This window comes from Embiotoca jacksoni, unplaced genomic scaffold, assembly GCF_022577435.1.
Source record: "Embiotoca jacksoni isolate LCO1_2020_lvr unplaced genomic scaffold, fEmbJac1.0.p SCAF_101, whole genome shotgun sequence".
NCBI classification, from domain to species: Eukaryota; Metazoa; Chordata; class Actinopteri; family Embiotocidae; genus Embiotoca; species Embiotoca jacksoni.
In genome coordinates this window covers 190,001-216,384 of record NW_027185232.1, presented here as the reverse complement: position 1 = coordinate 216,384, position 26,384 = coordinate 190,001, and the positions used below count along the sequence as shown (strand labels likewise).

The 26,384-nt window shown below is 43.4% G+C and overlaps 1 protein-coding gene across 3 annotated transcripts in view; it reads left to right on the top strand.

Moving 5' to 3' along the window:
* lpgat1 (lysophosphatidylglycerol acyltransferase 1) overlaps positions 1 to 19,056 on the top strand; it is a 45,135-nt gene extending 26,079 nt beyond the window's left edge. For 2 of the 3 annotated variants that reach the window (XM_069173876.1, XM_069173885.1), the window contains exons 6-8: positions 4,036 to 4,162; positions 15,360 to 15,466; positions 16,201 to 19,056. In XM_069173876.1, the coding sequence (XP_069029977.1) occupies positions 4,036 to 4,162; positions 15,360 to 15,466; positions 16,201 to 16,352 (386 nt within the window). In that variant the 3' untranslated portion in view covers positions 16,353 to 19,056. The remainder of the gene's footprint in view (positions 1 to 4,035; positions 4,163 to 15,359; positions 15,467 to 16,200) is intronic. The other variant, XR_011179507.1, reaches the window with a different exon arrangement.
* Positions 19,057 to 26,384: the final 7,328 nt, after the last annotated feature.

The following is a 26,384-nucleotide window of genomic DNA, read 5'->3' as shown; positions in this document are numbered from 1 at the left end:
GCCTTTCAGCACACTTGGACCGACATCGGGATCCAATTACCCTCACAGGGATAACCGTGGTGTCGCATCAATATCTAGGATGCCTATCATGTCACTGTAACATTGGTACAAATCAGCCAGCTTTTTCCCCAGCTGCTTCTTTCTGCCTCTTCTATCTGGGGTTTGTGAAACAGATGTTAAGTAAGCATAGGTTTGCATCCTTAAAGGTCAGTCTTAACTACGTATGTGGGTGCACAGCTGTCCAGCGAGCTAAACCCATTTCCTATAAAGATTGAGGACAAGTTGGCTTTTGCTAGAAGTAATTGTCAGACTGTGAAATCGGTGTTAGACAACAATTTTAATTCAGGGATTTACAAGGGAAACTAGATTCATGACACTATGGACAAACGGTCAAATCAGTCACATTGTCCCACATGCCAGCCAGAAAACAAGTAATACACCGGTAAGAGATCAACATAAAGTCCTGGAACTACAATACAGGAATTAAATAGAAAACACTTTGAGCATCAGGGAAGTGCTCCAGCCTTGTTTTCTCTCTTTTGTTTACACTAAGTTCAACACCATGCGTAGACTGTCATTTCTTGCTTGTGATCAACTTTTTAGCCCAAATCTCACCAGTATTATAAAATATAGTACAGCATGAAGGACTGAGGGAGCTGCAAGGAAATGAGACTTTCTCCTACATCAGCAGATCAGTTCTCCTGCACAGCTCCTGGATCAGCTAGTTGTTTCTGTCGTGCTGACTGGTGAGAATGTTTTGGTATTTAAGTCTGAAATGTGTATTCATATCAGTCTATTATAACACATGATATGAATTTATATAGTAGATGAAAAGTTGTAATTTAATTCCTACTAGACTAATGAGGTTCAGATCAACAAAGCAGACCGAGTCACTGTTCAGGCTTGTTTGTATTTCTTTTAGGGGTCGACTGATATGGCTTTTTCAGGGCCAATAACGATTATTGGTAATCAAGGAGACTAATAAACCGATATTTGGAACAGATATACATTTGCAGAAAAAATGAATATCTTTATGTCAAAATTTAGAATAACAAACTAATCCTAAAAAAAAAAAACGTAATTCAAATGACTTTAAATAAATAAATGCCGCTGCTATGTAATCTGATTAGGGCCCGAGCATCGGTGCGAAAGCCCTATTGTTGTATTTCGTAAAAATGTTCTTGGACGTTCTTCTTATTCTTACGTAAAGTGATTTTCCTTTTTGGAGGTTTTATCATATTCAAAAACTCATGAAAGTAGAAACACATTTGTCTCCCGGCGAAAAATTTAGTATTCTAGTGGAGTCGTGAGTGGGCGTGGCCAAACGGCTCGAGAGCGCCCCCTACAGAGATGCCCCGGCGGCCGCATTCACGAAATCCGGTGGACACGTGTATCACACCTGGACGCACTAAAAAGTTACATCGCACCGTTACGTCAACTCGACAGGAAGTCCACCATTTTGAATTTAGTCGCTATTTTGGCCGATTCTGACACGTTGTACTTTGTCGAACCTCTCCGAGGGATTCTGTCGGACCGACTTGAATTTAGGTTCTCTGGATAGAAAACATGTTTGGGATTAACAGAGTGTAGTTGTTATCAGCTCGAGTAACGTTCATCGTCTCTGTTAAGCTGCGCTGCGTCTGTGAGCGACGCACAGCTCCGCCATGATAGACAGAGAGCAGACAGAAGAGCAGCAGCAGATATCAGCACGACTTTCAGTGACAGAAAATTGCACGAGAGACTCTCGGACTGCGCTGAAATGAGGCGCGAGCACGGGGGTCAAATAAATAACATCATATGTTGTTTGTTTCTGGCGGGGCCGGAGGTCCCGTCGGCAGGGCAGCTCTCCCCAGACAGAGGTGGGGGAAACATGGGATAACGACTCTGTGTGCGACGAGCTTTTATGAAACACGTGTGTCGATAAACTCTTAAAAAGAAGCAATTAAATATGACATAATTGTGGTATTTTTTTGCAACTTAACCGTAGAGGACTGTGGTGTTTTGAACTCCTGCGGTGTCTACCGTCTTACTTCAGAAACCATCCTCTGAGCTGCTGAAATCTTATGTGCCAGACAAGTCCTCAGCGTTGATTGGCCATTGCTCATGAGCTGGAACCAATCAGATGAAGCTGTTGGCGGGACATTGCTCAACAGCACTGAGTGGTGACTACAGACTGAGACGCTGCATCAGAGCCAAAGCAGTGCATTTTTAAAATTCCTTCATTTTTTTTTTTTTTATCGGCGATTGAATAAATAAAATACAGATTATTGGAAAAATGCTAAATATCGGCCAGGCCGATAATCAACTCTGATAAAACTTTTCAGCAAGAATGTTGCTGCTGGAGATTGTTGTTGCTTCGTCTTGTGGAGGAGAAACGGTAACACAGATAGCAGAAGGGCAGGCGAGTGTTGACTGAAATTGTCGGCAGGTTTATACCAAAATTATACATCCAGTGTGCCTGACTACCTGTAACACCGTCATATCTCTTACAGTAGACAAAGTTGTATTGTCTCATTGTTTATTTTGCCACATGGGGCAACCCTGTTTGAAGTATTCAAAGTATAGTAAGGAATCAAAATGACTTGGATTTTGTTGGTTATTTTGGGAGACATTGTTTGTTTTGACAGGAACTGACAGACAACGTGACCTTATTGATCTGCACTGACCAACATGTACATAATGTACTGAAACAAGAGGAACAATGTTGCTCGTGAAATGTCTGTTCTCCACTTATAAATAAACGTCATCCCATTTTCCCTGCATTTTTCTGTATTTTATGCTCTTGAAAAGGTTGAAATTCGAACTCGTTGGAGACATTCCCCGTTTCCCCGCCGCTGACCCTGACGGAGGGAAATGTAATGTGACCGATCAGTAGTAAAAATTTTGCTCCACTTTGTCACACGGCATGGCATGTTGATGTCGCACAAAGGAGCCAGTGTGCTCTGAGAGGGAAGTGCTCTGCACAGTAACAGCAGACTGGGCTGTGGCATGAGCCAGGCAGTCAAATATTCTGCACTGCTTCACATCAGGCTCATTGTGAAGTCTCCTGTGCTGACGGAGGCTGCTGTTTTACATTTGACGAGCGTGAGCAGGGCGTTCAGGCTTAAAGGAACACTCCCAGCGTTCAGTTTAATGCCCGCAGTCAGATGTTAAGGTTATCACTTTCATTTCTGTGCATCCGGGAAGGAGACGAGAGCTTGTTGTGGCGGCGGCGGCTCACCTCTTGTATGTTTCTCAGAATTCACAGGAATGACACACGTCGGTCGTCTTTGGTAAATCTTAAAGCTAAAACGTACTTTACACGCAAGTAATGTTTGATTCAGATTCAGTACTTGAATAACAAGCAAGATGCTGAATGTAGACAAGACGCATCATCCTTATCATCATCTTATTTCATTCATCTTCATAGTGTGCGTGATAATGTGCAGGTGAGTGCAGGGCTGACCCTGCTTCATGCAGCTAACACACACACACACACACACACACACACACACACACACACACACACACACACACACACACATGCACCCTGCAGCAGACTCCCAAATGTATTCACACGTCTGGCGTCCCCTCTCCCATCTGTCGTCCCTTCGCCGTCCCGTCTCACCCTCTTTTTTTTTCTCCTCTCCTTTTCTATTTGAATTAATGGGGATGAGACAGTGAGAATTTTGTGGTCATTTGTTGGTAGAATAACATGTTATGAAAGATTAGCTTTTGAGGTGAAAATGTTTATTTTATGGTGACTCATACACGTAGCTACCAGCCAAATTCTGTGAAGTTGGGACTTCAGCTGATAGTCCACCAGTCGCTTTGGCTGTTAACCAGCCTTCAATTGCATGCTTTGCTGTTATATAAAATTCTCCAGGGACACTCTCTGGTAACAGAGTCTGTCCTAAAGCTGGAGGACCAGGGTGATCTGATCTAGGCTAGTGGAGGGTTAGAGAATCTCTGCCAGATAAGAACATGCTCACTGGGGATTATTTATATATATTAAGTTTGAACTATTTTTCTCTTTCCTTCTTTCTTCCTTGACAGCTAATAAACGTAAAGGCCTGCAGTGGGTAATAGACGTGACCATAGCGTACCCCAAAGCAAGACCCATGGACATCCAGACCTGGATTTTTGGCTACAGGCCTCCCACAGTCACACATGTACATTACAGGTGAGAATCTACTGTTGATCATCACATCCTGCTTTCCACTTTAGCTCGAGGTTTGTTGTGACTCATGTCAGGATGGTAGTTTGTCACCTGCGTGAGAGGGACAAACCAGAACCATAATACTTTACCATGCAAATGTACTATACAGCAAACATGAAAAAAAAAAAACCTGTCTCATGAAAAGGTACCACATTACAACAGGAAATAAGTTCAAACAATGCTCGTAGGCTTGTGTTAATACATATTAAACATTTTAGATGAAAAGTAGTACTTGTTGTTATTATTATTAGTATTATTGGTAAACTGGATGGTTTTAAAAATCCGGGTCTATTGCTGGTTCGCAAAGACTTAAATGTGATCGATTTTTGTGATCAAATCAAGACATGCCCAGACGTTTTAATTGCTGGGTTGGGCTTCAAAAGATTTGTTGTGGTATAACAGTCTGCGAACATTCAAAAGTAAAGCTACAGTATCCACAGTCACCACCCGAAATGCTGTAGCCAAGAATATCACTGCTGTTCATGCAAAGCAAATGCGGTTGCCTCTCCATATTGTCCTGCTCTCCTTGCCCTCCAGATTCTCCTCTGTTGCTCGTTTATCCACTGGAGGATACAGGGAAGGGGGCCGGGGATTGGATTTCTCTGAAAATCCTCTGTGCGTTGTCTCGACAGGTTAGAAAAGATGTATCCAGGCTCAAGCAGTAGTCATCAGGTAGACATCACTGGGACTCCTTAATATGTTCCCTTGCACCTCTGAACAACCTCCTGACACAGCTCGTGTGTGTGTGTGTGTGTGTGTGTGTGTGTGTGTGTGTGTGTGTGTGTGTGTGTGTGTGTGTGTGTGTGTGTGTGTGTGTGTGTGTGTGTGTGTGTGTGTTCACACCTCTTGTGTGCAGGGTTGGATAGGGCAAAGTAAAAGGTAAAAATGAACCCTGGCTTGCCGGGCCCGTCTTCAGGGGCCTCCCTGCCTATTTGGACTAAAGCTCAGGACTCATTAAGTCTGTAATTAGAAGAGCAGGGTACGCTCTGGTCCCACCCCACCTCTCTAATCAGACATCGATACAATCAGCTTCCCTCGCTTGGTCAGCAGCTCTGCAGCCTGGGGACCGGACGGGGAGCCACCCGACCACAGCTGTTTCCGTCACGAGTGTGCACACTCGGTTCGAGCCGTGCAGACAGTCAGCGCTGATCACAGTGAAGTTAGATCCACGTTGGTACAGGTGCCGAGTCAACAGCAGGATTAATCCGCCTGCTGATCAGGGGAACGCTGGGGGAGTGAGCGATACGATGCTCTTTGGTGATGCAGACGGGAGAGGCGGCTAGACAAGCGTGCCGCCCTACAGCAGTGTTTCTGCTGTGTCAGTTCAGGACAGGTTCTACTGTGATTGCAGCAGCATTCCCACTAATAATAAAATCCAAGGCGTCTCATAGTGTGTTGAAGGGTGACAGTGCAGAAGACTTTAAACTGAGCGTGAGCATTACAACAGGAAGTGTAAGCGATCATTATAAACAAGACATAAAACAAGAACTTTTCAGTGCCACAAACAGACAAAGTGTTTCATTTCAGACAGGTGTGTTGAGTTCTGGGCACCAGAGGTGTCACTACTGACATAAACACTAAACGACTAGGGGCGAGTGTGTCATGCCTCCAGAGCGCCTTAGATCGTCGTCATACTGAGAATTGTTTGGTTTTGTTACTTTTATCAGAAAATATGCAGAAATAATTTTTTTGAAATTTCTTGATTAATCTTTCGATTATTTTCCTCGACGTTAGAAAAATGGTGGAAAATGTCAACCAGTGTTTCCCGAAGCCACCAGTGAAGCCTGAAATGTTGTTCTGTCCACAACAGTCAGCAAACAAAAGATATTCAGTTTATTATCAACGAGCATTGGAGGAAATAAAAAAATATTTACATTGAAGAAGCTGGAATCGGTGAAGTTTAAGATTTTTTTCATTTAAAAAAAAAAGAAATCTACAAAAGACTGTTTGCGATCACTTTTCTGTCGATCAACCAATCGATTGATTGTTGCAGCTCTAATCCATAGACATCACACAGAGTGGAGGAGCTGCGACACCAAGGAGATATTCAGCTGTTGTACCTCATTGTGACTGAATGTGTTGAATCCTATACGTCAGGCCCGTTTACTCTGGCGTGTCCTCGTCTTCTGTGTGTTCTTTACTTGTCGAACACCCTTTCATCAGATTCAGAGCATCGTGAAAATGATCGTTGTTTATGTGTCTTCCAGCCGGATCCAGGTCATAGCTGCATGTCAGCTAGATGTCCGCTGTAGTGCGGCATGTTCTGGTCCAAATGAAACAGAAGGAGAGTTGAGTTGGCGTGTCAGGGCCCGACCTGCATTTCTGTGTAAACTGACCTCGATAGTAGGCCGCCGCCGCCGCCGTCCTCCCCCCGTGTTAGCGTTTTATGGGGCCGTATAGATTACGACTGCGCCTCAGCTTCGGCTTCACAACAAGCAGCTGAGTATTGAGTAATATTCTAGATGAATCCGTGTCAAGCGCTCTGCACTTTTTTAAATCCTTCTACCTCCCCTCTCTGCTCCCCCCTCCCTCGCTGTGTCTCCTGCCCTCTCCCCATATAATCTCAGCCTCCCAGATTGCAGCATCATAAGCCTTCCGTGAATGGCAGATGGGAGAGCTAGGTGGGTGTACAGAGGCCGAGCGAGGGCAGTAGTGGGTGTTAAATACGTTGAAATCATTTTCTTTTAAATGCACCTTCTCCTCTTTTTTTTTTTTTTTTTTTTTTTGCTGCTGCGTGCGTTTCTAAAAGCTGCTGTTTGAAAATATCTGAGAGGTGACGTGATTTATGGAGTCTGACTCTGCCTGGTCATCACATGGATGCTTTTGAGCTGCGCACCTGGCTTTCTCTCGGGCGCGCACGCAGAATTGTCGAGCTTGCAGCCACACACACTGCTTTGTTAAGATATGTGAGGCGGATTATTTTCTCTCTCCCAGCACTTTGTTAAAAACATCTACACTTACAAGACGTAAATCACTCACTACATTTCCCACTTTCTTTACTCATTTTGTGCTAATTAAGGACCCCAACATTTCACCCAGGATCAATATCTCATGCTCGTGTCCTACAAATGATTGTAACGAGTGTCTTGCCGATTGCAGATGGTGTCTTGGGATAATGAATGAGTAGAATCATAAAAAATGTTTCCAGAGCTGAGGGTCTTCAGAGGGCTTGTGTCGCCATAGAAACCCATTTATAGGAGTCATCTCCCACCCATATTCACTTCATTCGATGGAAAGCCCTCCTCCAGACTTCAAAGCTCATTAGCAGAGAGGGAAGAAGTACTCCAATACATCAATAAAAGAAGCCATGTCGCAAAGATAAAATTAATCACTCCTTTACGAGTAAAGTCCTGCATTTGTTATCAGCTAAATGTACTTAAACGATCTGTATTAAAAACATTGGTGCCAAACGGTGCAATTCAAAGCTGATAAGACAATTAGAGACTATACACTCTAGAAAACCAAATACAAATCATGAAATTTTCATAAAAAGTACATGAACACGGATGAATCGGACATTAAAATAGTTTAGTCTCACAAATTCAATTGAATGAGTAAAACATTGAACTTGAATACAACAACAGGAGCTTTGTGTGCGCAGCTGACTGACGTAAAACTATCTGATGACTAGGTTTCGACACCACAAGAGCCTCGACAGTGTTTAGTTGTTCTTCGACAGTTTCGTCTGCTTTTTCTACATAATTCTGGACTGTTATGGTCACATTATTAATAAAAGAAACCCCACACAGGTTTTAGTTTTTATAGTACACTTGGGTGGAAAAATAAAACCTACATGCTCACAGATGAAATAATCCTGACGGGACAGATTTTGTTTCTGGAGCAACAACAGTAACGTTTACAACTGCCAATTCACAATTTTAACTCGCTTCACAGGAAACGAGCTTGAAATGTCAATAAAATAAATTTAAAAAAATGGAGTGAATTTAAAAAAGTGACGAACATCAAAATCAGCCTGCAACAGAGTTTACAAGATGCGTGTCAAACTAAGATTAACAGATAAACAAGCGTCCTTTTCCTTTGGGTTAAAATGACCTCGGCCGTGAAGCCTCACAAACAACAGGGTTGTTCTGAAATCGTTTATTTCAGGTTGGTCCAGGACACGTTGTCCCTCCCCACCTATGACCGGGGTTTTATTGCCCCATTCTCCTCACCTCTGAACTGATAACAGGTCGTTGCTCCTGCTAGGCTGTTATTAACCTCGAGACTGACAACAGCAACGCTCTGTCAGACATGTTGACAAAGGGGCGGTTCGATCCTGCCACGTCCACACAACGATCAAAGTGGAGACAAAGTTGTACACTCGGGTCACAATTTCAGGTCAGTTCTCATTGCGTAATTTCATCCAGAAGAAAGGACAAAATGAACACATTTACTTTTTGTTTCTCGTGGTCAGAACAAGAGTCACTTGACAGTGTTGGTTTGTCATCATGAATCATCAGCACCACATTGAGCTGTGTGGGGAAATCACATTATGACTGGTAACGCTTTCCTGAGGCCTGGAGATGCAGTGTACCTTCACAAGTCTGCGCAGCCCTTTATAGGTCACAAGAACTTTTACAAAATTAGTGCACGTACATGTCGAGGTAGAAGAAACGATCACGAGTAGGTCTGCTTATAAACAAAGTTGACAAAGAATTCAAATAAAAGAACTGGCCTTTTTGGGGGCGGTGGGGGGTCTTTTTTAAAAGTATTCTGAAAAAGTTTTTATGTGAAGAACAAGTTGTCTTCTGTATCAGCATGTTGGGAGTTTTCTCAACTTTTCTCCCTCTGGCGGAGCCCTTTCTGCATCTCTTGGTGTCTGTTGTTCTGCACCAAACTGTTTCCTGGAACAAAGACAGCCTAGAGACAGAGAGGAAGCAGATTAAAGACTAAATGGAGCAATTAAGGAGCCGACTCCTACCGTCCCTCAACTTCTCCCTGATTGCAGATAACGGTGTCTCGGTGCTGTGCGACTGAGGGCCCTCTGGAGTCAGGTGGAGTGTGTGGTTAGTTTAGGGATTTCCACCAACGTCAAGGAAATCACATGACTAATGATGCAGTCCGGCACAAATACAACAAAGATGTATCAACACTTTAACACCGATTCTTTTCATTGTTGCTTCATCTTGTACGACTGACAGGAGGATTGAGAAAGAGAACTCAAAGTCAGCCGTTTGGGATTTTGGAGCTTCATTGCACTCAGATGAGGAACCTTATCTTCACTAGAAAGAGACAGCGAGCAGGACAGGAGACTTTCTTTTTTCCGTCCCAGAGCCACAGCGGCCACTAATCTCAATATTCACCTTTACAACATCGTGCCCGAGAGCAGGCCTCCCCGGCTTCCTCTTTGTTTCTCAAGATTTCACAGCCGCCGAATTAGAGACTCATAGAGTCCCCAAACAATGACTGGCTTCCCTCCAAAGAGGCTTGTAGAGTAGACCGACGTTTACAGCCACGATCCAAATTTAATTCGCTTTCTTGGCCGGTTCAGAGTTGAAACAATATCTCGAGAATAAGAGCTGTACAGGAGCTAAATGGTTCAAACAAGGCAGTGAATATGAAGGACCTCAAGCTTCTTATTCACACTGTCTATTACCCAATTTTTTTTTCTTCTTCTAATAAATAAACACGTACATAACTTTCCAAGTAAAATTAAGTACTAAAATCTGTTAATTGCTTTAGATTTTTGTTCAGAAAAGTCCTAAAAAATAACCAGAGCTGCTGGGGCATCACTTAATAGTGAGGATGTCCATCATCTGAAGCATGTAGCGCAGGTCAGCACATGGTAAAAGCCTGACGTTGAAGGTTATTGACAGGAGAAATTGCAGCTGTCTGTCTGTTTGCCAGGGTGTCGGGTTAACAAGCAGCCCAGTGCCAAGTGGGTTAGGGTGGAGATGAGAGCGCAGCCGTGGCCCCACGCCAACACTTCATCACCAGTTCCTCCTCACCACCACCACCACCATCACTATTATACACTGTGCCACATGCTGCTGAAACTCTCCACACAACAAATACAAATAGCGCCATACTTGTGTTTCTCAATGTTGACACGGCGGCGCGCCGTTTCCATTTTTCTACAGGACTGCAAACAAAACCACAGCGGAGCATCGTTACAGACTGTTCGGTTCGTCCTCGCAGTCGCCGTAATGTTTCAATCTGCCGGCGTGGCGGAGCACCGATTGATCAAAGGCTGTTTGCTTTCTGGGAGCCAGAACGAGAACAATGATGTATGCCGCAGATTAAACCTTTACTGCAGCCTGTTGCACATCAGCAGCCAGTAGAGTCCTGGCATCTGCACTTCCTCTCCACAGCATCTATACACACACTCACCTACACTTTAAAGAGCATTTATATGCATGTATTGTTTTATGCTAATATTACAAGGCCAAAAATCTTGTGTTAATGGCTGAAGCCTAACTTACTGGGGTTTTGTTGTTAGAGATTTTTAGATTTGGTGCCCTTTGCTCAAAGGTAAGGTCAGTGGCTGTACCACATTTTTTGTTATTTCAGCTAATAATATAAAGGGTTAGTTAAAAAAAAAAAAAAAAAAAAAAATGTACGTTTTTTTTTGTTGTTTTTACATTGAATAGGTCTTGCACTCAATTTTGGGTAAATTGCTCAAATAGATTTCAGAAACAGTTGAGCAACACCTATTAAGCAACCAACTCTACAGAAAAGAGATGTAGGACTTTCAATTCGTTTTATGGTCGTTTTTTTTTTTTTTTTTTTTTCTACCAGTAAATATTTAGGAATTAGCAAAGATTGCAAGTAAATGAAAGAATTCCTTAATTGGTAGCCTAATTCTCAGAAGACCACATTACCCATAAATCCCGTCACTTCTGGTTTAGTTGTTTGTTTTAATGATTAGAGGTGGAAGAGCCTTGCTGGCTGTAAAGGAGGAGTTATCTTTCTGTTGTTGTTGTTGTTGTTGAAGGCTTACTTTGTGCTTTATTGAGTACATTTACTGCAGGAATTTTTTGCTAAATTGCAAATACTGCAAAAATTAGTTGACTTTTACATTAATCGCTTTGATTGCTAGATCATCTTTTTCGGGATGGTCTGAGATACGCAGTTCAGATTTTTATACCATGAGCTAATATTTCAGTAAATGCTCCTTTTTCAGAGTTAAAAAGATCAAACATGACAACATTGTGTTTAGAGTCATCCCTCCCCATTCTGCAGAAAGAAACACTTTAAATGCAAATAAATGGTAGATTGATCAATAATGAAAATAATTGTTAGGGCAGCCATAAGCAGAATTTATCATCTTAACTGGAGGAAGACAATATAATTTATAGTGTCCTAAAATGTAGTCCGGTGTTTTCATTGCAGTGAATGAACCCGGGGAACTTCCACTCGCTGGTTGATTGTGGCAATAAGTTGTTCATCTGAAGCCACTTGTTCAGATGTGAAACCAGGCTGATAAACCAGTGAAAGCAGCTGATACGGCAAAAGTATGTGCTTTATCTGAGGGTGTTGCTGGGTTTTTTCTGGTCCCGAATCGGCAGCGCTTCCTTTAACCTCAGCTGTTTCCCAGGAGCTCGAGCAGCTGCTGGGAACACCAAAAGATCCTGATTTCTGCATGAATATTTCAGCTGCAGGAAAGCACTGGGGCAGCCACCTGCTACCCACGGCCCTAAATGCTCCGGCCCTCTGATGAGTGGGTGTCGGCTCCTGTTCTCTTCTGCCAGCGCTATCGGTTTACGTTTCAGAGCCGAGACGGCCCTTGAGAAGGCATCCTATCGTGGAGCAGGTGTGAAGCCCTCTTTGGGGCCCACACGTGTCACATTAAATCAAAGATTCACTCATTCATTCCCTTATATTAAACCGTCTCTGATCGTTGCAGTGTAATAAGGGCTTTATATGATACAGAAAAATAGAATCTAATGGGACCTGCACGAGCAGCCTGAACCAAACATCTGGTGGTGACTTGCCTGATTCGCCCTTCGCTTTAATTGCTACTTTCTATTCACGTTATCGTATCTGTCTTTATGAAGAGCTGCTGATGTGACTATTATTCTCAGCATCTCTCTACACTTCTTTTCCCTCTTGGTTCTTTCACAGAGCATCATCTGTGCTCGTTGGTTACAAACACGATAGTCACCTGATATCCCAGTGCTGCTGTTGGTCAAAAGCTATTTCATTTTCAAAAGTCCAGCTTCATTAGAAACTTCAACGGATAACGGATGTTTGTTTGTTTTCGTGCCGCTGCGGACACTAAAGTTTCTCTACTCAGACAGGACCTTGTTCAGAGTTGAGACGCCGACACGGTGAACCGCGGGATAATGAGCAGACGTGTCGATAGATGTGCACTTAAAAGTATATGAACCAAGCGGAAGTGTGGGTGTGGGTGGGTGGGTGTGGGTGGGTGGGGGGGTGTGTGTGTGTGTGTGTGTGGGTGTGGGTGTGTGTGTGGGTGGGTGGGTGTGTGGGTGGGTGGGTGTGGGTGTGTGTGGGTGTGGGTGTGTGTGTGTGTGGGTGGGTGGGTGTGGGTGTGTGTGGGTGGGTGGGTGGGTGTGTGTGTGGGTGTGGGTGGGTGGGTGTGGGTGTGGGTGGGGGGGGGGGGCTTCAGTTCAAAGACTGAGTTTTTACTGTCGAGTGTGAGTCTTTCTTTTAGACTTTTACCAATTATACTCCGAATGCCTCAAACATACACATTACTGAGACTACAGACAGAAATGAAATAGTAAAAACGTAAAGCTTTTTATAATCAATCAATGGCAATTTTATTTTGTATTTTCATGACATTAAAAGTTTTTTAGGGGATCATGTTGATACTTTCATGAAAATTTGGGCTGTAACTAAAAATTTGTTTATCAATTAATCGCCTCATTTCTTTTCTGGAGTCAATAATCAATCAATCAAGACTTGACTGGTGACGACTGCTCAAAGCTTCAATGTACTCTGATATGTGACAAAGAAAAGCCAAAAGTCCTCATTGAGGAAGTTTGAATCTGAGATTGTTTGCCGTGTTTCTACTTGATGAACAGTTCATCTTAGTTTTGTTTGTTTGGACTAGTCCTTTGATCTCAGTTTAATTACTAATAATCACAACAAAAATCCCTCTTTTCTATTATTAAAAACATCACGAGCATATTCTAAACCAACACCTCCTCATCGTTTCCTGTTTTTGTCTTACTGATGATATTTCGGGGTTGACGTCGTCATGATGTTCAGACCAACGAGAATCCTGCCCGTCTTCTCAGGCTGCATCTAAAAGGCAGACATCAGCCGTCGCCTTCCCTTAGATTGCTTTTTAATATACATCGATCACCTCGGCAGTCAATAGTGTATGACTTACGACTTCCCTCAGATGTACTTTCACTGTGGACATTATGTGTTGGGGAACATTGAGTAAACGTTGAGTGCAGAGGAAATGCTGGTCTGAGGGAGGAGACGGTGACCTCTATTTGAAGGTGACCAGGAGCCGGCTGTGTGGGAGAGCGGCCTACTGGAGACCCCTTCTGGCTAGAGACAAGATTTCATCAGCACCCTCGTCATGGCTCTCAAAGTGACCCTCTTTATCAGCCACCTACTGTTTTTGCAGCGCGAGCCGCTGAGTCAGTCACTCTGTTTGGTTTCAAAGGTAATTTTTCATTTGTGATTGCAGATATTTATTGTTGTCGCCATCTTAAACATGTTAATTGATTCATTAACGGAGTTGTCTTGACAATTAAATGTTTACAGATCTCCGATTTGATCTCTGAAAACGTTGTTTTTTTAAGTCGGATTGCAACGGTTCTGGGGTTAAACTTTCCTAAATGTGAATATTTGCGGGTTTTCTCCATCCGCTGTGATAAGAAGTCGAATGTTTTGCAGTTTTGGACCGTTGGTTGAATAATTTCAGACTTTTGGGGGATAAGAACGGCAAAGTTCAGACCTGCTTTAATCCAAATATGTTTAAATTAAGATCAATCGCACAGCTTTTCTTCACTACGTTGGCTATCTTGTCTTCATCAATGGTTTCTGAGGAAGGGCTACAGATAGTGAATCCTTTAATTACTGATTCATCTGCACATTTTCCTTCATTTCATTAAATAATAGTTGTCACCAAATCACCAAAAAAAAAAGTTTTGTCCTTGCGCCATATTATCAAATGTCTTGTTTTGTCCGACCAAACCGTAGAATATGAAAAGATTCTCAGTTTACAGGGAGAGACGCCTATTTACAAATTATTATTACTCTTGGTTTTTACTGTTTTACAAGGACAATATAAATGGCTGAATATAATCAAATATGCTCATAGAAAAACTATTTTAATAGAGCTGGACTAGACTATTTGTATTATTTGTAACTCATTTTAAGGTTCTGCTCCTCCATCGTGATGATTTGCTGTTTTATTTCATTTTAAACTGAATATCTTATACACAAGTTGGGTTTTTACATTTGGAATTTACACAATCGGGAATATCAGTGGCTTAATAATTGATAAGGACAATAATCATTTGTTGGAGACCTCCAATACTGCTGCCTTATTTTCAGAATATGTTTCAACTTAACCTTTCACGAACTTCATCTTTTTTTTCTGTTTTGTTTTTTTACTCTAATCTTTAGAAACATTTTTGATGTTAATTGTTGATCTGACAAAACAAACCATTTTAGCAATTTGCTGAAACTAACACATGATAAGAATATAGCATTAACTTGCAGCCTTATTAGTCCCTCGTGTTCGCTCCACACAGATTCAAGTCATTGTCTGTGATTACAAAAAGCTGAAGGCGTCCTGCTTAGAAACTGAATTACTGGGATTTAAAAGTGCTGCTTCTCTCTCACTTGAAACTGCGACTTCTCGCTTTCTTGACAGCGAAGCTGATTAAACTTTTTCAGTTTGATTTCTCTGACTTTTTCCTCCCGCTCGCCTCTAACCGAGACATTTTGCGGAGCTACACGAGTCGTCTCTGTGCCGTCGGTGTCCCCCTCAGCACTTCTGTCTCCCTCTGACACTGATGAGCCTGCCGAGCTCATGAATCCCCAAAACAAGCTGAAGCTCCTGCAAACACAGACAGTACCGGACTCCGGTCTGAAATAGACCGCTGTGCTCGGGGACGGCGGCCGACTCCCTGGGTTCGGACCGACCGCCTCCGCGACACATCAATGCAAACAGTTTGTGCCGAGTGAGGCTTCACTAATCCTTTTCTGTGTTTCATCTCCCTCTCTTCAGGATGTACCCAATAAAAGAGGTTCCTGTGGAGGCACAGGCCCTGACTGACTGGCTGTACCAGAGGTTTGTGGACAAGGAGAAGCTGATGGCCCACTTCTACGACACAGGTCGGTCTCACCACCTAATTCATATATGCATGTACACAACGTGCTCGTCTTCTGGTCGCGATTCTACGAGTGCTGCGATAAGACATTGGGACGGTTTTTGTTTACTAGACAATGGAGAAAAAGGTTGTTTGCTAAACAAAGTCATCTGATGATGGAAGATAAATGAAGGGCTTTTATAAGAAAGTTAAAGTGCTGTTATAATGAAATGAATGGAAGCAGAAGCACCTCAGGCCAGATGTGTTGATGTAGTTTCTGCTTCCGTTCACCAGACAGTCGGATGAGAACAGTTAGCGGGAAGTTAAACTGCTGTCGGCCGGCGGTGCCGTTAAACGTGAGGTTTTTTTCCACTCACGATTGGGAAACCTGAGACTTTTGGCCGCCGTTCAAATAAATGAACAGTTCCCCGTTTCCCTTTCTTCACACGCCGATGCTAACGGGCTGACGGGCTGGTTTCCTGTGGCGACAGTTAGCTGCTCGCTGTTATTACATTGGTTTAATGAGATTAATAAGTTAGTTATCGATTCAGGAATCAGCTTGTTGGTCAAACATGGTTTAAAAAAATATTACATATTTTGCAATAGTTCAGTGATATCACTTTTTTTTCGCGCCCCGAGTGAACAATACGAAGCACTGACTTCAAAGCAAGTTTAAATCGACATCATTCAAGCACCAACTGTTTCGTGGAGAAATCCCCATGAAGAGCAGCACGGTGACGAGTGTGTTTATCTCAACAGGGTCGTTCCCTCGTCCGGAGGGTCAGAAGGAGGCCGTTTCCCGGCCGATGACCCTCGACCCCGTGTGGCTGTGCATCATCCAGTTGTGTGCTTTCGCCTCCGGCTACATGTGGTACAGCGTCCTCCAGTACCTCTACTGCTGTTTATTTTGAGTGCGCTGATGAGGCGAGAGTCTTTATTGGACCACTGGAAAAGCCTCAGGATCAGTCGGTGTGTGGCCCAGCGTCACACTTGCCCCCCTACGATGGATGAATGTACATTTGCAACAATGGAGAGACTTAATAGGAAACAAATAAAACAAGAAACATATGAAGACAAGTACACAAACACACAGATGACAAAATCCCATACAATATGAAACTGGTCACAGACATAGTTAACTTGCACACAACCCTTACGCCACACACTCGCTCCAGCGGCCTAGCAGAATAATCTCACACTCGTCACGACTCACATTTTGATGTTTACACGTCCTCATACACGTAGACACTCAAACGTACATGACTTTTTACTCCACGTTAACGAATCGAGGCTCAGGACTCCTCCAGAAGTTGCTCTGGACTGGACTCTCTTCCCCTCCTAGGCTTTAGCCGTAGTAGTTTTACAGAGTATAAAGTATGTATGGACGTGTGTGTGTGTGAACGATTATATGTGACTAGAAGCATAATGTCTGCCCTATTCTTCTTCCTGGCGAGAGTCGATGAAGCCCACCGGACCTTTCGGCCCGCTGACGAATCAGCTGGCTCCACCTCCCAGAGCGAGCGGCCGTACGAACGTTGAGGCTGCGCAGCCGGCCGCTCCTCTGGCCTTCATTGCACTAAGGATCCATACTGCCCTAACTGCTCCCCGCCCCAGGAAACGCTCCTGAACGGTAGCTGTCAATGTTTTTCATTTCTTTTGTTTTCTTCCCTGAACCCGCATATCTTCACAACAACGGCCATTGTAATTGTTGTTGATGTTTTTTTTGTTTTTTTTTTGTTCTTGTTGTCGTTGTCGGGACTTTTTTCCGTGTCCGCCTGTCTGTGGAGGCAGTACTTTGAGCTCGCTGAGAAAGGGGGATCTTGTTTACACTGGCAGCCCTGCTGAAAGCCTGAAGGGACGGTGGCTACGAAGCGCCACTTCATGACGGATCGCTTTCTGTGACAGACTTGAAGAAGGGAGGAAGAGGAGACGTGCCGTAAAACACTTATTTAAATTTTAAAGAGAAAAAAAACAAAACAAAAAAACATGGTGGCAAACGCTGGGCAGGATTTTGCAGTCTGATTACCTAAAAAGTAACGTCCTCTTCGTCATCCTCTTCAAACATGCGCGCGCACACACGGCCACGTGCAGCTACACAGCAGAGTGGACGTCTGTCTCGAGGACCACGTCAGCAAGGCAGAGACTCTTCTTCCCCCATCGGACTACATAGTTTTACAAATATTTAAGCCATATGCTTAGTGTCGTCGGGGTGGGAAAAGACATGGGAGAAAAAACAACCTGATTTTTATAGAAAGCTCCCCTAATGTTCAGCATTCTACAATAGAGATTTTGGCTTACAGAACTATAGGTGTCATTACTGTAAATTTACAGCATAACCTGCCTAAGTGAGTGTGTGTGGTTGTTGTCCCCCCCCCCCCTCCTCCTCCCCCCTCCCCCCATTTTTGATATATATGATTCATGTCGTGTTGCTCTGTGATGTCAGAGTGTGGCGGCAATTTCACCTCCAGTGGTCAAATTTTATTTCATTTAAAATTACATGAGCCGTTTCTGTCCTCATGTCATGGTATGTTTAAATCTTGTACATAACGAAGCGGAGGACGAGTTGTCTTTGTTGGAGATGACTGCAGCGCCTCTTTTGGTCAGTGATCATTTCAGAGATTTTATTTAAAAATATGAATGTTTAAAAGAAAAAGAAACAAAAAGAAGAAAGTAAGGATTTCCCTTCTTCTCAGTGTTAACCCTTCTTTTTCTTTTTCTTTTTTTTTTTTTTGACCAGCAAGTTAACGCGCGGGCTTTATGACGCAGGTCTACGTGCACAGCCACACATGGGCCCAGTTTCAAACCTTTTTTTTTTTTTTAAATCATCATTGGGTATTTAGTTGGAAAACTATCGAACCTTTCCAGGTGTTCTTGGTTGACCGCAATCCTAAATAATGCTGTTCCCTCTCGACAAACGTGGTGTATTTGATATGAAGATGGCTTCGGGGCTAAAACTGGCCCAGCGAAAGAGGGAATCACTCGTCACTTCCGAGGAAACTCTGGCACGGCCCCGGCTATGATGCCGATGTTCTTTCTCGAATGTACTCGTGTCGTGGTTTTGAGGTCGGTTATATGTAATTTGCTTAGCCTGCTTTAACTATGAAAACTTATAGCGGAGCAGTATTTATCATTGTCATAAACAAATGCATAAAGGTGCATTTTAGTTGTCGCTGGCTGCCATCCGTCTGTGCCACTGTTGGTAAAAAAAACTGTGTGAAATGCAAAAAAAAAAAAAAAAAAAAAAAAAAAAAAGGGCTACCTGACGAGGTAGGTGAAAACATTTTAAATCGGGCTGTAAATGTGTTTCATCCCGCGGCCCTTTCAGATTCCCCTCCATCGTGAGAGTGACTTGAATTGAAGCTTCATCTCTTTTTATTTTATTTTATTTTGTTTTTATTTTTCACTTTTATTTTTTTGACCATGTTTCCAAAGAAGGCAGGGAAATGATGTTTTCCTAGATGTGGTTTTAGGAAATAAACACAATAGGGATTTAAACAAATTATTCTAGAACTGTCTGTAATTTTCCATTTTGTACTTCTCCTTTAATTCCTAGCTACACAGCCATTTTACAACACAAAAAACTTGTGCTGGAATAAAACATCATAAAGATCCTAACGGTGTGCTTCTCTTGAATTTATTTTTGCTCTCAACATGAAACAAATACAATGGTGATGTACAGTGGTGTGAAAGTGTTTCCCCCTAAACCTAATAACTGGTTGGACCACCCTCAGCAGCAACAACTGCAATCAAGAGTTTGTGATAACTTTCAATGAGTCTTTTCCAGCTGTGGAGGAATGTTGGCCAACTCATCTTTACAGAGTTGTTGTAATTCAGACACATTGGAGGGTTTTCCAGCACCAACCTCCTTTTTAAGGTCATGCCACAGCATCTCAACAGGATTCAGGTCAGGACTTTGACTAGGCCACTCCAAAGTCTTCATTTTGTTTTTCTTCATCCATTCAGAGGTGGACTTGCTGGTGTGTTTTGGATCATTGTCCTGCTGCAGAACCCAAGTTGGCTTCAGCTTGAGGTCACGAACAGACGGCCGGACGTTCTCCTTCAGGATGTTTTGGTAGACGGTAGAATTCATGGTTCCATTTATGGTTTTGGTCTGGGAACTCTGCCATGCAGCCATTTCTGCCGAGTCTCTTTCTTCTGGTGGAGTCATGAACACTGACCTGAACTGAGGCAAGTGAGGCCGGCAGTTCTTTGGATGTTGTCGTGGGGTCTTTTGTGACCTCTCGGATGAGTCGTCGCTGCTCTCTCGGGGTAATTTTGGTCGGCCGGCCGCTCCTGGGAAGGTTCACCACTGTTCCATGTTTTCTCCATTTGTGGATAATGGCTCTCACTGTGGTTCTCTGGAGTCCCAAAGCTTTAGAAATGGCTTTAGAACCTTTTCCAGACTGATAGATCTCAATTACTTTCTTTCTCATTTGTTCCTGAATGTCTTTGGATCTCGGCATGATGTCTATCTTCTGAGGATCTTCTGGTCTACTTCACTTTGTCAGGCAGGTCCTATTGAAGTGATTTCTTGATTGAGAACAGGTGTGTCAGTAATCAGGCCTGGGTGTGGCTCGAGAAATTGAACTCAGGTGATAAACCACAGTTAAGTTGTGTTTTAACAGGAGGGGGAAACACTTTTTCACACAGGGCCATGTGGGTTTGGATTGTTTTTCTCCCTTAATAATAAAAACCTTCATTTAAAAACTGCATTTTGTGTTTACTTGTGTTATCTTTGACTGATATTTAAATTTGTTTGATGATCTGAAACATTTAAGTGACAAACATGCAAAAAAATAAGAAATCAGGAAGGAGGCAAACACTTTTTCACACCACTGTATAAAAGGCACAGCACCTCTGAGAAGATTAATCTGAGGGGTTTGAACACGTTTTTTCTGTTTTCCGATCAAATAATAATGCTTTTTTTTTTTTATTAATAAAAAAAATAACAGGATGCATATTATTTAATAGCAATGAATTAATACATAAGAGGAAGGAAAAATATACAACTGAAGGCATTCAGTAAAAGTTTTGTCTGTAAATTTTGCAGGTTTTAAACAGGTTTTTTTTGTTTGTTTTTTAATCCCATTGCTAAACGTTTGCTTAATATCTTTGCTTTTGTTATATGCACATGCAACTGGTGTGAAGGATTGCGAGTATTACCACGATCGTGGAAAGACAAGAGGCTCCTTCATTTTCTGTTATTGCAGTTTATGAATGCGCGAGATAAAAAATAAGTTGATGTTATCAAAGAAATATTTCGGAGAAGTGACCAAATGTTCTGGAAAAATGTACATCTAATGTTACACTGGGAAAATCCTCATTCCTGATTTCCAGCCTTCTCTGAGGTGTTCTCGAGCTGTCTGCAAATGTAAATGTCAACTTCACATCCTGTCTTCATCGAGGTGATCTTGCTGAGAACGGCCTCTGGGTAACCGAAGCCTGTGTTTGCTCAGTTCTGTACTTGTTGTTTAACTGTGGCGTCAGTCACAGGCTGCTGAAATGAACTGGTTCATATTACAGAGCTCTGATTTCTGCTGAGACGTTAGGGAGCCCTCACAGGGAGCTGATGTCAAGAGTGCCACCTCAGCACAAGACAGGAGATATGCTTACCTCAGCAGGAGGGTCACCGATACGTCGGTGTACTTCTTAAGAGTGTTTGTAGACCTGAGGGTCAAACCTACTCTTATTTAGGACTGTAGTAAATGCAGTGGGTAAGTTTGGGGGTAAGTGGACAGAAAAATACAGGGTACAAGTAATATTCTCCTTTACTTAAATCAAAATATGTACTTAAATGTACTTAGAGTTATCATTCATATACAATTTAAAGATAAAAGTATTGGTTAGTTGTTATCACGGAAAAATAGATCTATTAGAGGGATTTTTGTTTATGGTACTTTATAGAGTCTTAAAGAGACAACTCTGCCCTCAAAACCTTATTTGCATTGTGGTCAAAAAAATATTTGAGCCAACCGAGTGCATCTTAAACCAGGTCGGCTCTTTGCACTTCTAAATTTATTTATTTTTAAGTACAGGATAAACAAAGCTGTATTTATTTATTTGTATCTTATTTTATTTGTTTTTGTGTATATAGTCTGTGTGTGTGTGTGTGTGTGTGTGTGTGTGTGTGTATTTATTCATCGCTCTTATTTTTTTTCTAAAATAAATATTTTTCTCTCTTATTTTATGTATACGTATTTGTAATTTTTTCATATTGTGCACCTTTTGTGTGTTTTTATGCTGCTGTGACGACTAAATTTCCCCACTGTGACATTAATAAAGTCTAAGTCTAAAAGTCTAAACTAATTATAACTTGGTAATCAGTAAGCTCTTTGGTGCTGCTGCTACTATTTTGACCTTTGGATAACTTAGCTTCCAGGCTGCTGGTTGTTGCCTTATATTTATTCCACAGATATGAGAGTGGTGACAAGAGAATAAATCATAGACGATATAATAATGTGTGTAACCTGCGAATCTGCAATGCCACTGCAGAAACGCCTAAAAGTGTAATACCACTGAGTGCCACGAGGGGCAGGCTTCTAGTGACTTTGAATTATCATCTTTCTTGATTTACCGGTTTTCCCTAAAATTGTCAGATTCACAGGATAAATGGAAACTAAGGCCGGCGTGCCATCAACTCCATTTCTACAGCAGCTGGAGTGATGTGTGTCGGGTCGGGTCGGGTCGGGTCTGAGAAGCCACACGCTTCGGGCAGCCAATGGGGCTTGAGTGTGAAAACAGCAGGAAGTGAGCTGGAAAGTGGGATTAAATATGCACCGAGCTTCACCAACACACCAAAAGGTTGAGAGTCAGGAGCCAAGGTGGCTGCTGCTCATTGTTGGCGTTGAGATGGAGGAGTACAATCACCCTTCATGGAGATTCCTGCTCCTCAGCGGAGCTCTCTTCAAGGTCAACCATATTACACAGACAAACTTATCTCCAGAGGAACTTTTGTCTCCTCTGCAGAACCACCAGCGATCCTCCTCGGACACCTGCAACGGACTATTTAACGGGCCCTGCTCCCCGAGGTCCTCAATGTCACGCTTTAATGCCTCGTGAATGCTCCGGTGACAGCAGAGTCCCTCGAGTCAGCAAGCATTAAAACATCCAGCTGTGGAGGAGGGACGCGTCGAATGTCACTGCAGCAGCCGTGGGCGTCCCAGAGTGTCCCCGGCACGCGTCCCGCTGTCACGCGTCCCGCTGTCACGCTGGTCAAACCGTCGCTGCTGTTAAAATCATATCGTGCGAGTTTTCGTCGTGTTGGAGATCATGTGTCTCTGGAGTGTAAAGGTGAAGAGATCATCGTGACAATAGTTATTCCAGATCCCAAATGTTGTTTTGTCTGTTTTACCTCCAGGTGTGTCTTGAATGTAGTTTACGTTCCGTGTTTTGTGATTTCGGTCTCTGAGACTTCATCACTGTCATGAAGAAGTAGGTTTCAGAATGACCTTCGATTGAGACCAGTCTGAAGCACATCGTGTTCAAACAGCACACCTGTCAGGAGGAACTCGTGAACAGCTCACTAACACGGATTTGAACAAATCTGTGAACAAAATTTGTTGAGAAATAAACCTTTTGTGTGCATAGAAGATGATTTTTATCACTTCTGCTTCAGAAAAATGGGAAAGTGGAGACAGAAAAGAAAAGAATCAGGTGAATGTGGTCACTCAGGATGTTTGCTACTTTGGTTTGAGCTGCACGCAAAACAATGAAGTCAAAGGTGACGGAGGCACCTGTAACCCCGACTACGGCCCGGCAGAGGGGAGGAGGTTATTGTGGGATGGAGCTGTCTGTCCTCCCTGTCCTCCCTGTCCTCCCTGTCCTCCCTGTCCTCCCTCTCAACTGCTGGCTTTAACAGGGCAGCTGACGTCAGAGCGGCCTCAGGCACCCGACTGTCTCTGTGTTTTTAGCTGTCAGTTTTCCACTCGCTCCCCCTCCCCTCCCCCCCTCCCCTCCCCTCCCCTCCCCTCCCCTCCCCTCCTCCCCTCCTCTCCCCTCCCCTCCCCTCCCCCTCCTCCCCTCCCCTCCTCCCCTCCCCTCCCCTCCCCTCCCCCTCCTCCCCTCCCCTCCCCTCCTCTCCCCTCCCCTCCTCTCCCCTCCCCCTCCCCCTCCTCCCCTCCCCTCCCCTCCCCTCCCCTCCCCCCCTCCTCTCCCCTCCTCTCCCCTCCCCTCCTCTCCCCTCCCCTCCCCTCCCCTCCCCCCCTCCTCTCCCCTCCCCCCCCTCCCCTCCCCTCCCCTCCTCTCCCCTCCTCTCCCCTCCCCCCTCCCCTCCCCTCCCCTCCTCTCCCCTCCTCTCCCCTCCTCTCCCCTCCCCCCCTCTCCCCTCCTCTCCCCTCCCCTCCCCCTCCCCACCCTCCCCTCCTCTCCCCCCCTCTCCCCTCCCCTCCCCTCCCCTCCCCCTCCCCACCCTCCCCTCCCCTCCCCTCCTCTCCCCTCCCCTCCCCCACCACAACTGTTCCTGGCTGATGTCCAAACTCCTCCATCTCTTTGTAGGAGTGACCTTTGCAGACCGGTTCGGGCGCTCACCGTCTCGGTGTCAGTGTGCGGCGGTCGGTCCCGGCAGCAGGGAGGGCCGGCAGGATCATTTGAAGTGCCGCTGCGGCGGACGTCCCGCCGAGAGGAGCTTTTACTCAGAGTCCCAGAGACTGCGTTTATCTCGGACAGCGGATCACGCATCATTGGAAATGAGAGAAACCACCGTTCGTCTGTCTCAGGATTTACTTTGATCGTGCTTCACTATTAACTTAAACTAATTCTGCTTTGGTCCTATTTGGTGTCTGGGAATCAGAAATATGACGAGAAGGTGCATAAAGTTACAGATAATAAGCAGATCTAATTAGTTTGATCTCAGCGTGTGTCAGCTATAAAGATCCTTCTGGAGAAATCATACGGATGAAGGATTGAATGTGAAACTAACATACGGTTGTTTTCACGGAAATAAACTTTGTAGAGTTACAGAGAGAGAAGTTGTTCCTGTAAAAAAATGGACTGATTTGTGAGTGTTCACAGAACTTTTCTAGTTTTCTCTCTGACCAACAGTCTAAATAAACAAAACCAGAGAGAACAGAAAGTTCAGAAGTCAAAGTCAACAAATTGTTGGCGCTTCTCGCTTCAACATCTGATAATTATGGAAACTGTTGAGGATTCATTTCCTTTCCTTTGACTCATCATTTCAGCGTGGAGCTCAGGTTGTTTCAAATGAATCATATTTCTGGGAGAGGATACCTGCAGCACCAAATACATTTCAGATAGTGAATTAGTGAATGAGTTGGTTCAGGGCAGACTGTTTATACGTGGCACCCAACAATGTGAGGTCGCTGTGTGGCTGCTCTCAGATGGCGACTCTTCATGTGGTCCTGATGGCCAAATCAAATGGTCAGTGACAATAAGACGCCGATCGGCCTCCCGTCTGTCTCGCATATGTAGCCATGGAAACGGAGCTCATGACAGCCAGCGACCTTTTTGTGCATTCAGGGAAAAACGGGGGACCCTGAGGATCATGTCAGTCACTGTCAGGGACGGAGAACAAGAAAAACATGCCGTTTAGTTTCTAGATACATGTTGATTTTTACTTCTGTTTCAGTTCCTTAAATGGTTTGCAAAGACTGTTTCACACACAAGCGGTCTGTTAATTTAGTTTCAAAGATTTGAGTGCACATGAAACTTTTGTATTTATACTCAAATGTAACTTGGTCCTTTGGGTATGGATATTTTTAGTGAGCTATTTTTACCTCTGCTTGATTAATTTTCTAGACAGCTACTCCTACTGTTCCTTGAGAATCGCAATATCTCTGTACGGTGCGTAACCCAGGAGCCAGAATCACTTTTTAGCATCAAAAGACAAGCGAGATCAGTTAGAAAATCTGAAGGCCAAACTCACCTTTAGGTGTGCATTACATTTAACCTCAACATGTTTTTATTTTAAATAGAATAAAATAGAATAAATAGAAACTGTGTCATAACCTCTAAATCTGAGCATTGGTCATACATGATATTGTATTTCATGTTTATTTGGATCCCAACTGCTCACCTTGCTGTCAATATTTAAATACATATTTATGTCTGGCCTTACACGTAGTGAATTAAAGTCACAATATCATTATAACTCCAAACCACAAACTGTAAATAAAAAACAAATCCCAATAACATGAGAACAACTAAACAAACAATTATTATTTTGCGTTATTATTATTCTCTGTAAACAACTGCATTTTTGGAGGCTTTATCATATTCAAGAACTCATGAAAGTTGTTCTGCGAGTCTCTCCGGGCAAAAGATTTTGGATTTTAGTGGAGTCGCGAGTGGGCGTGGCCAAATGGCTCGCTAGCGCCCCCTAAAGAGATGCCCCGGCGGCCACATTTACCTACATGTACGAAATTCGGTGGACACGTGTCACACCTAAATGTACAAAAAAGTTACATCGCACCATTACGTCAACTCAACAGGAAGTCCGCCATTTTGAATTTAGTCGCCATTTTTGGCGATTCACACGTTGTACTTTAATGAACAGATTTTGTCGGACCGACTTGAAATTTATTCTGTGTACTCTTAACATGTTTGGAATTAAAAGTTATCAAAAGAATTTGTTTTCATTGAGCGCTGTGCCCGTGGCGTGGCGGCCAAAAAGTGACCCAAAAGTCATCCAAATTATGCAAAAAAAGTCATACTACAGCACGTCGTCTGAAATATGAAAAAAAGTCATACTCAAAATGTATGTCCTCAAAAGCACCAAAGAAAGTCACAGTATCACAGCTGTCGTGGTTAGTGCTGTTGCCTTTCATTGAGAAGGTCAATGGTTTGATTCCGTCTGGAGACATGCTTGTCAATTCAAAAAGAAGTCATACAGTCACACTATAGCATGTTGTTCAAATTATGGAAGAAAAGTCATAGTATAGCATTTTAAAAGGGAAATTTTTCCCTTTTTTGGAAATTTTGAAATGAAA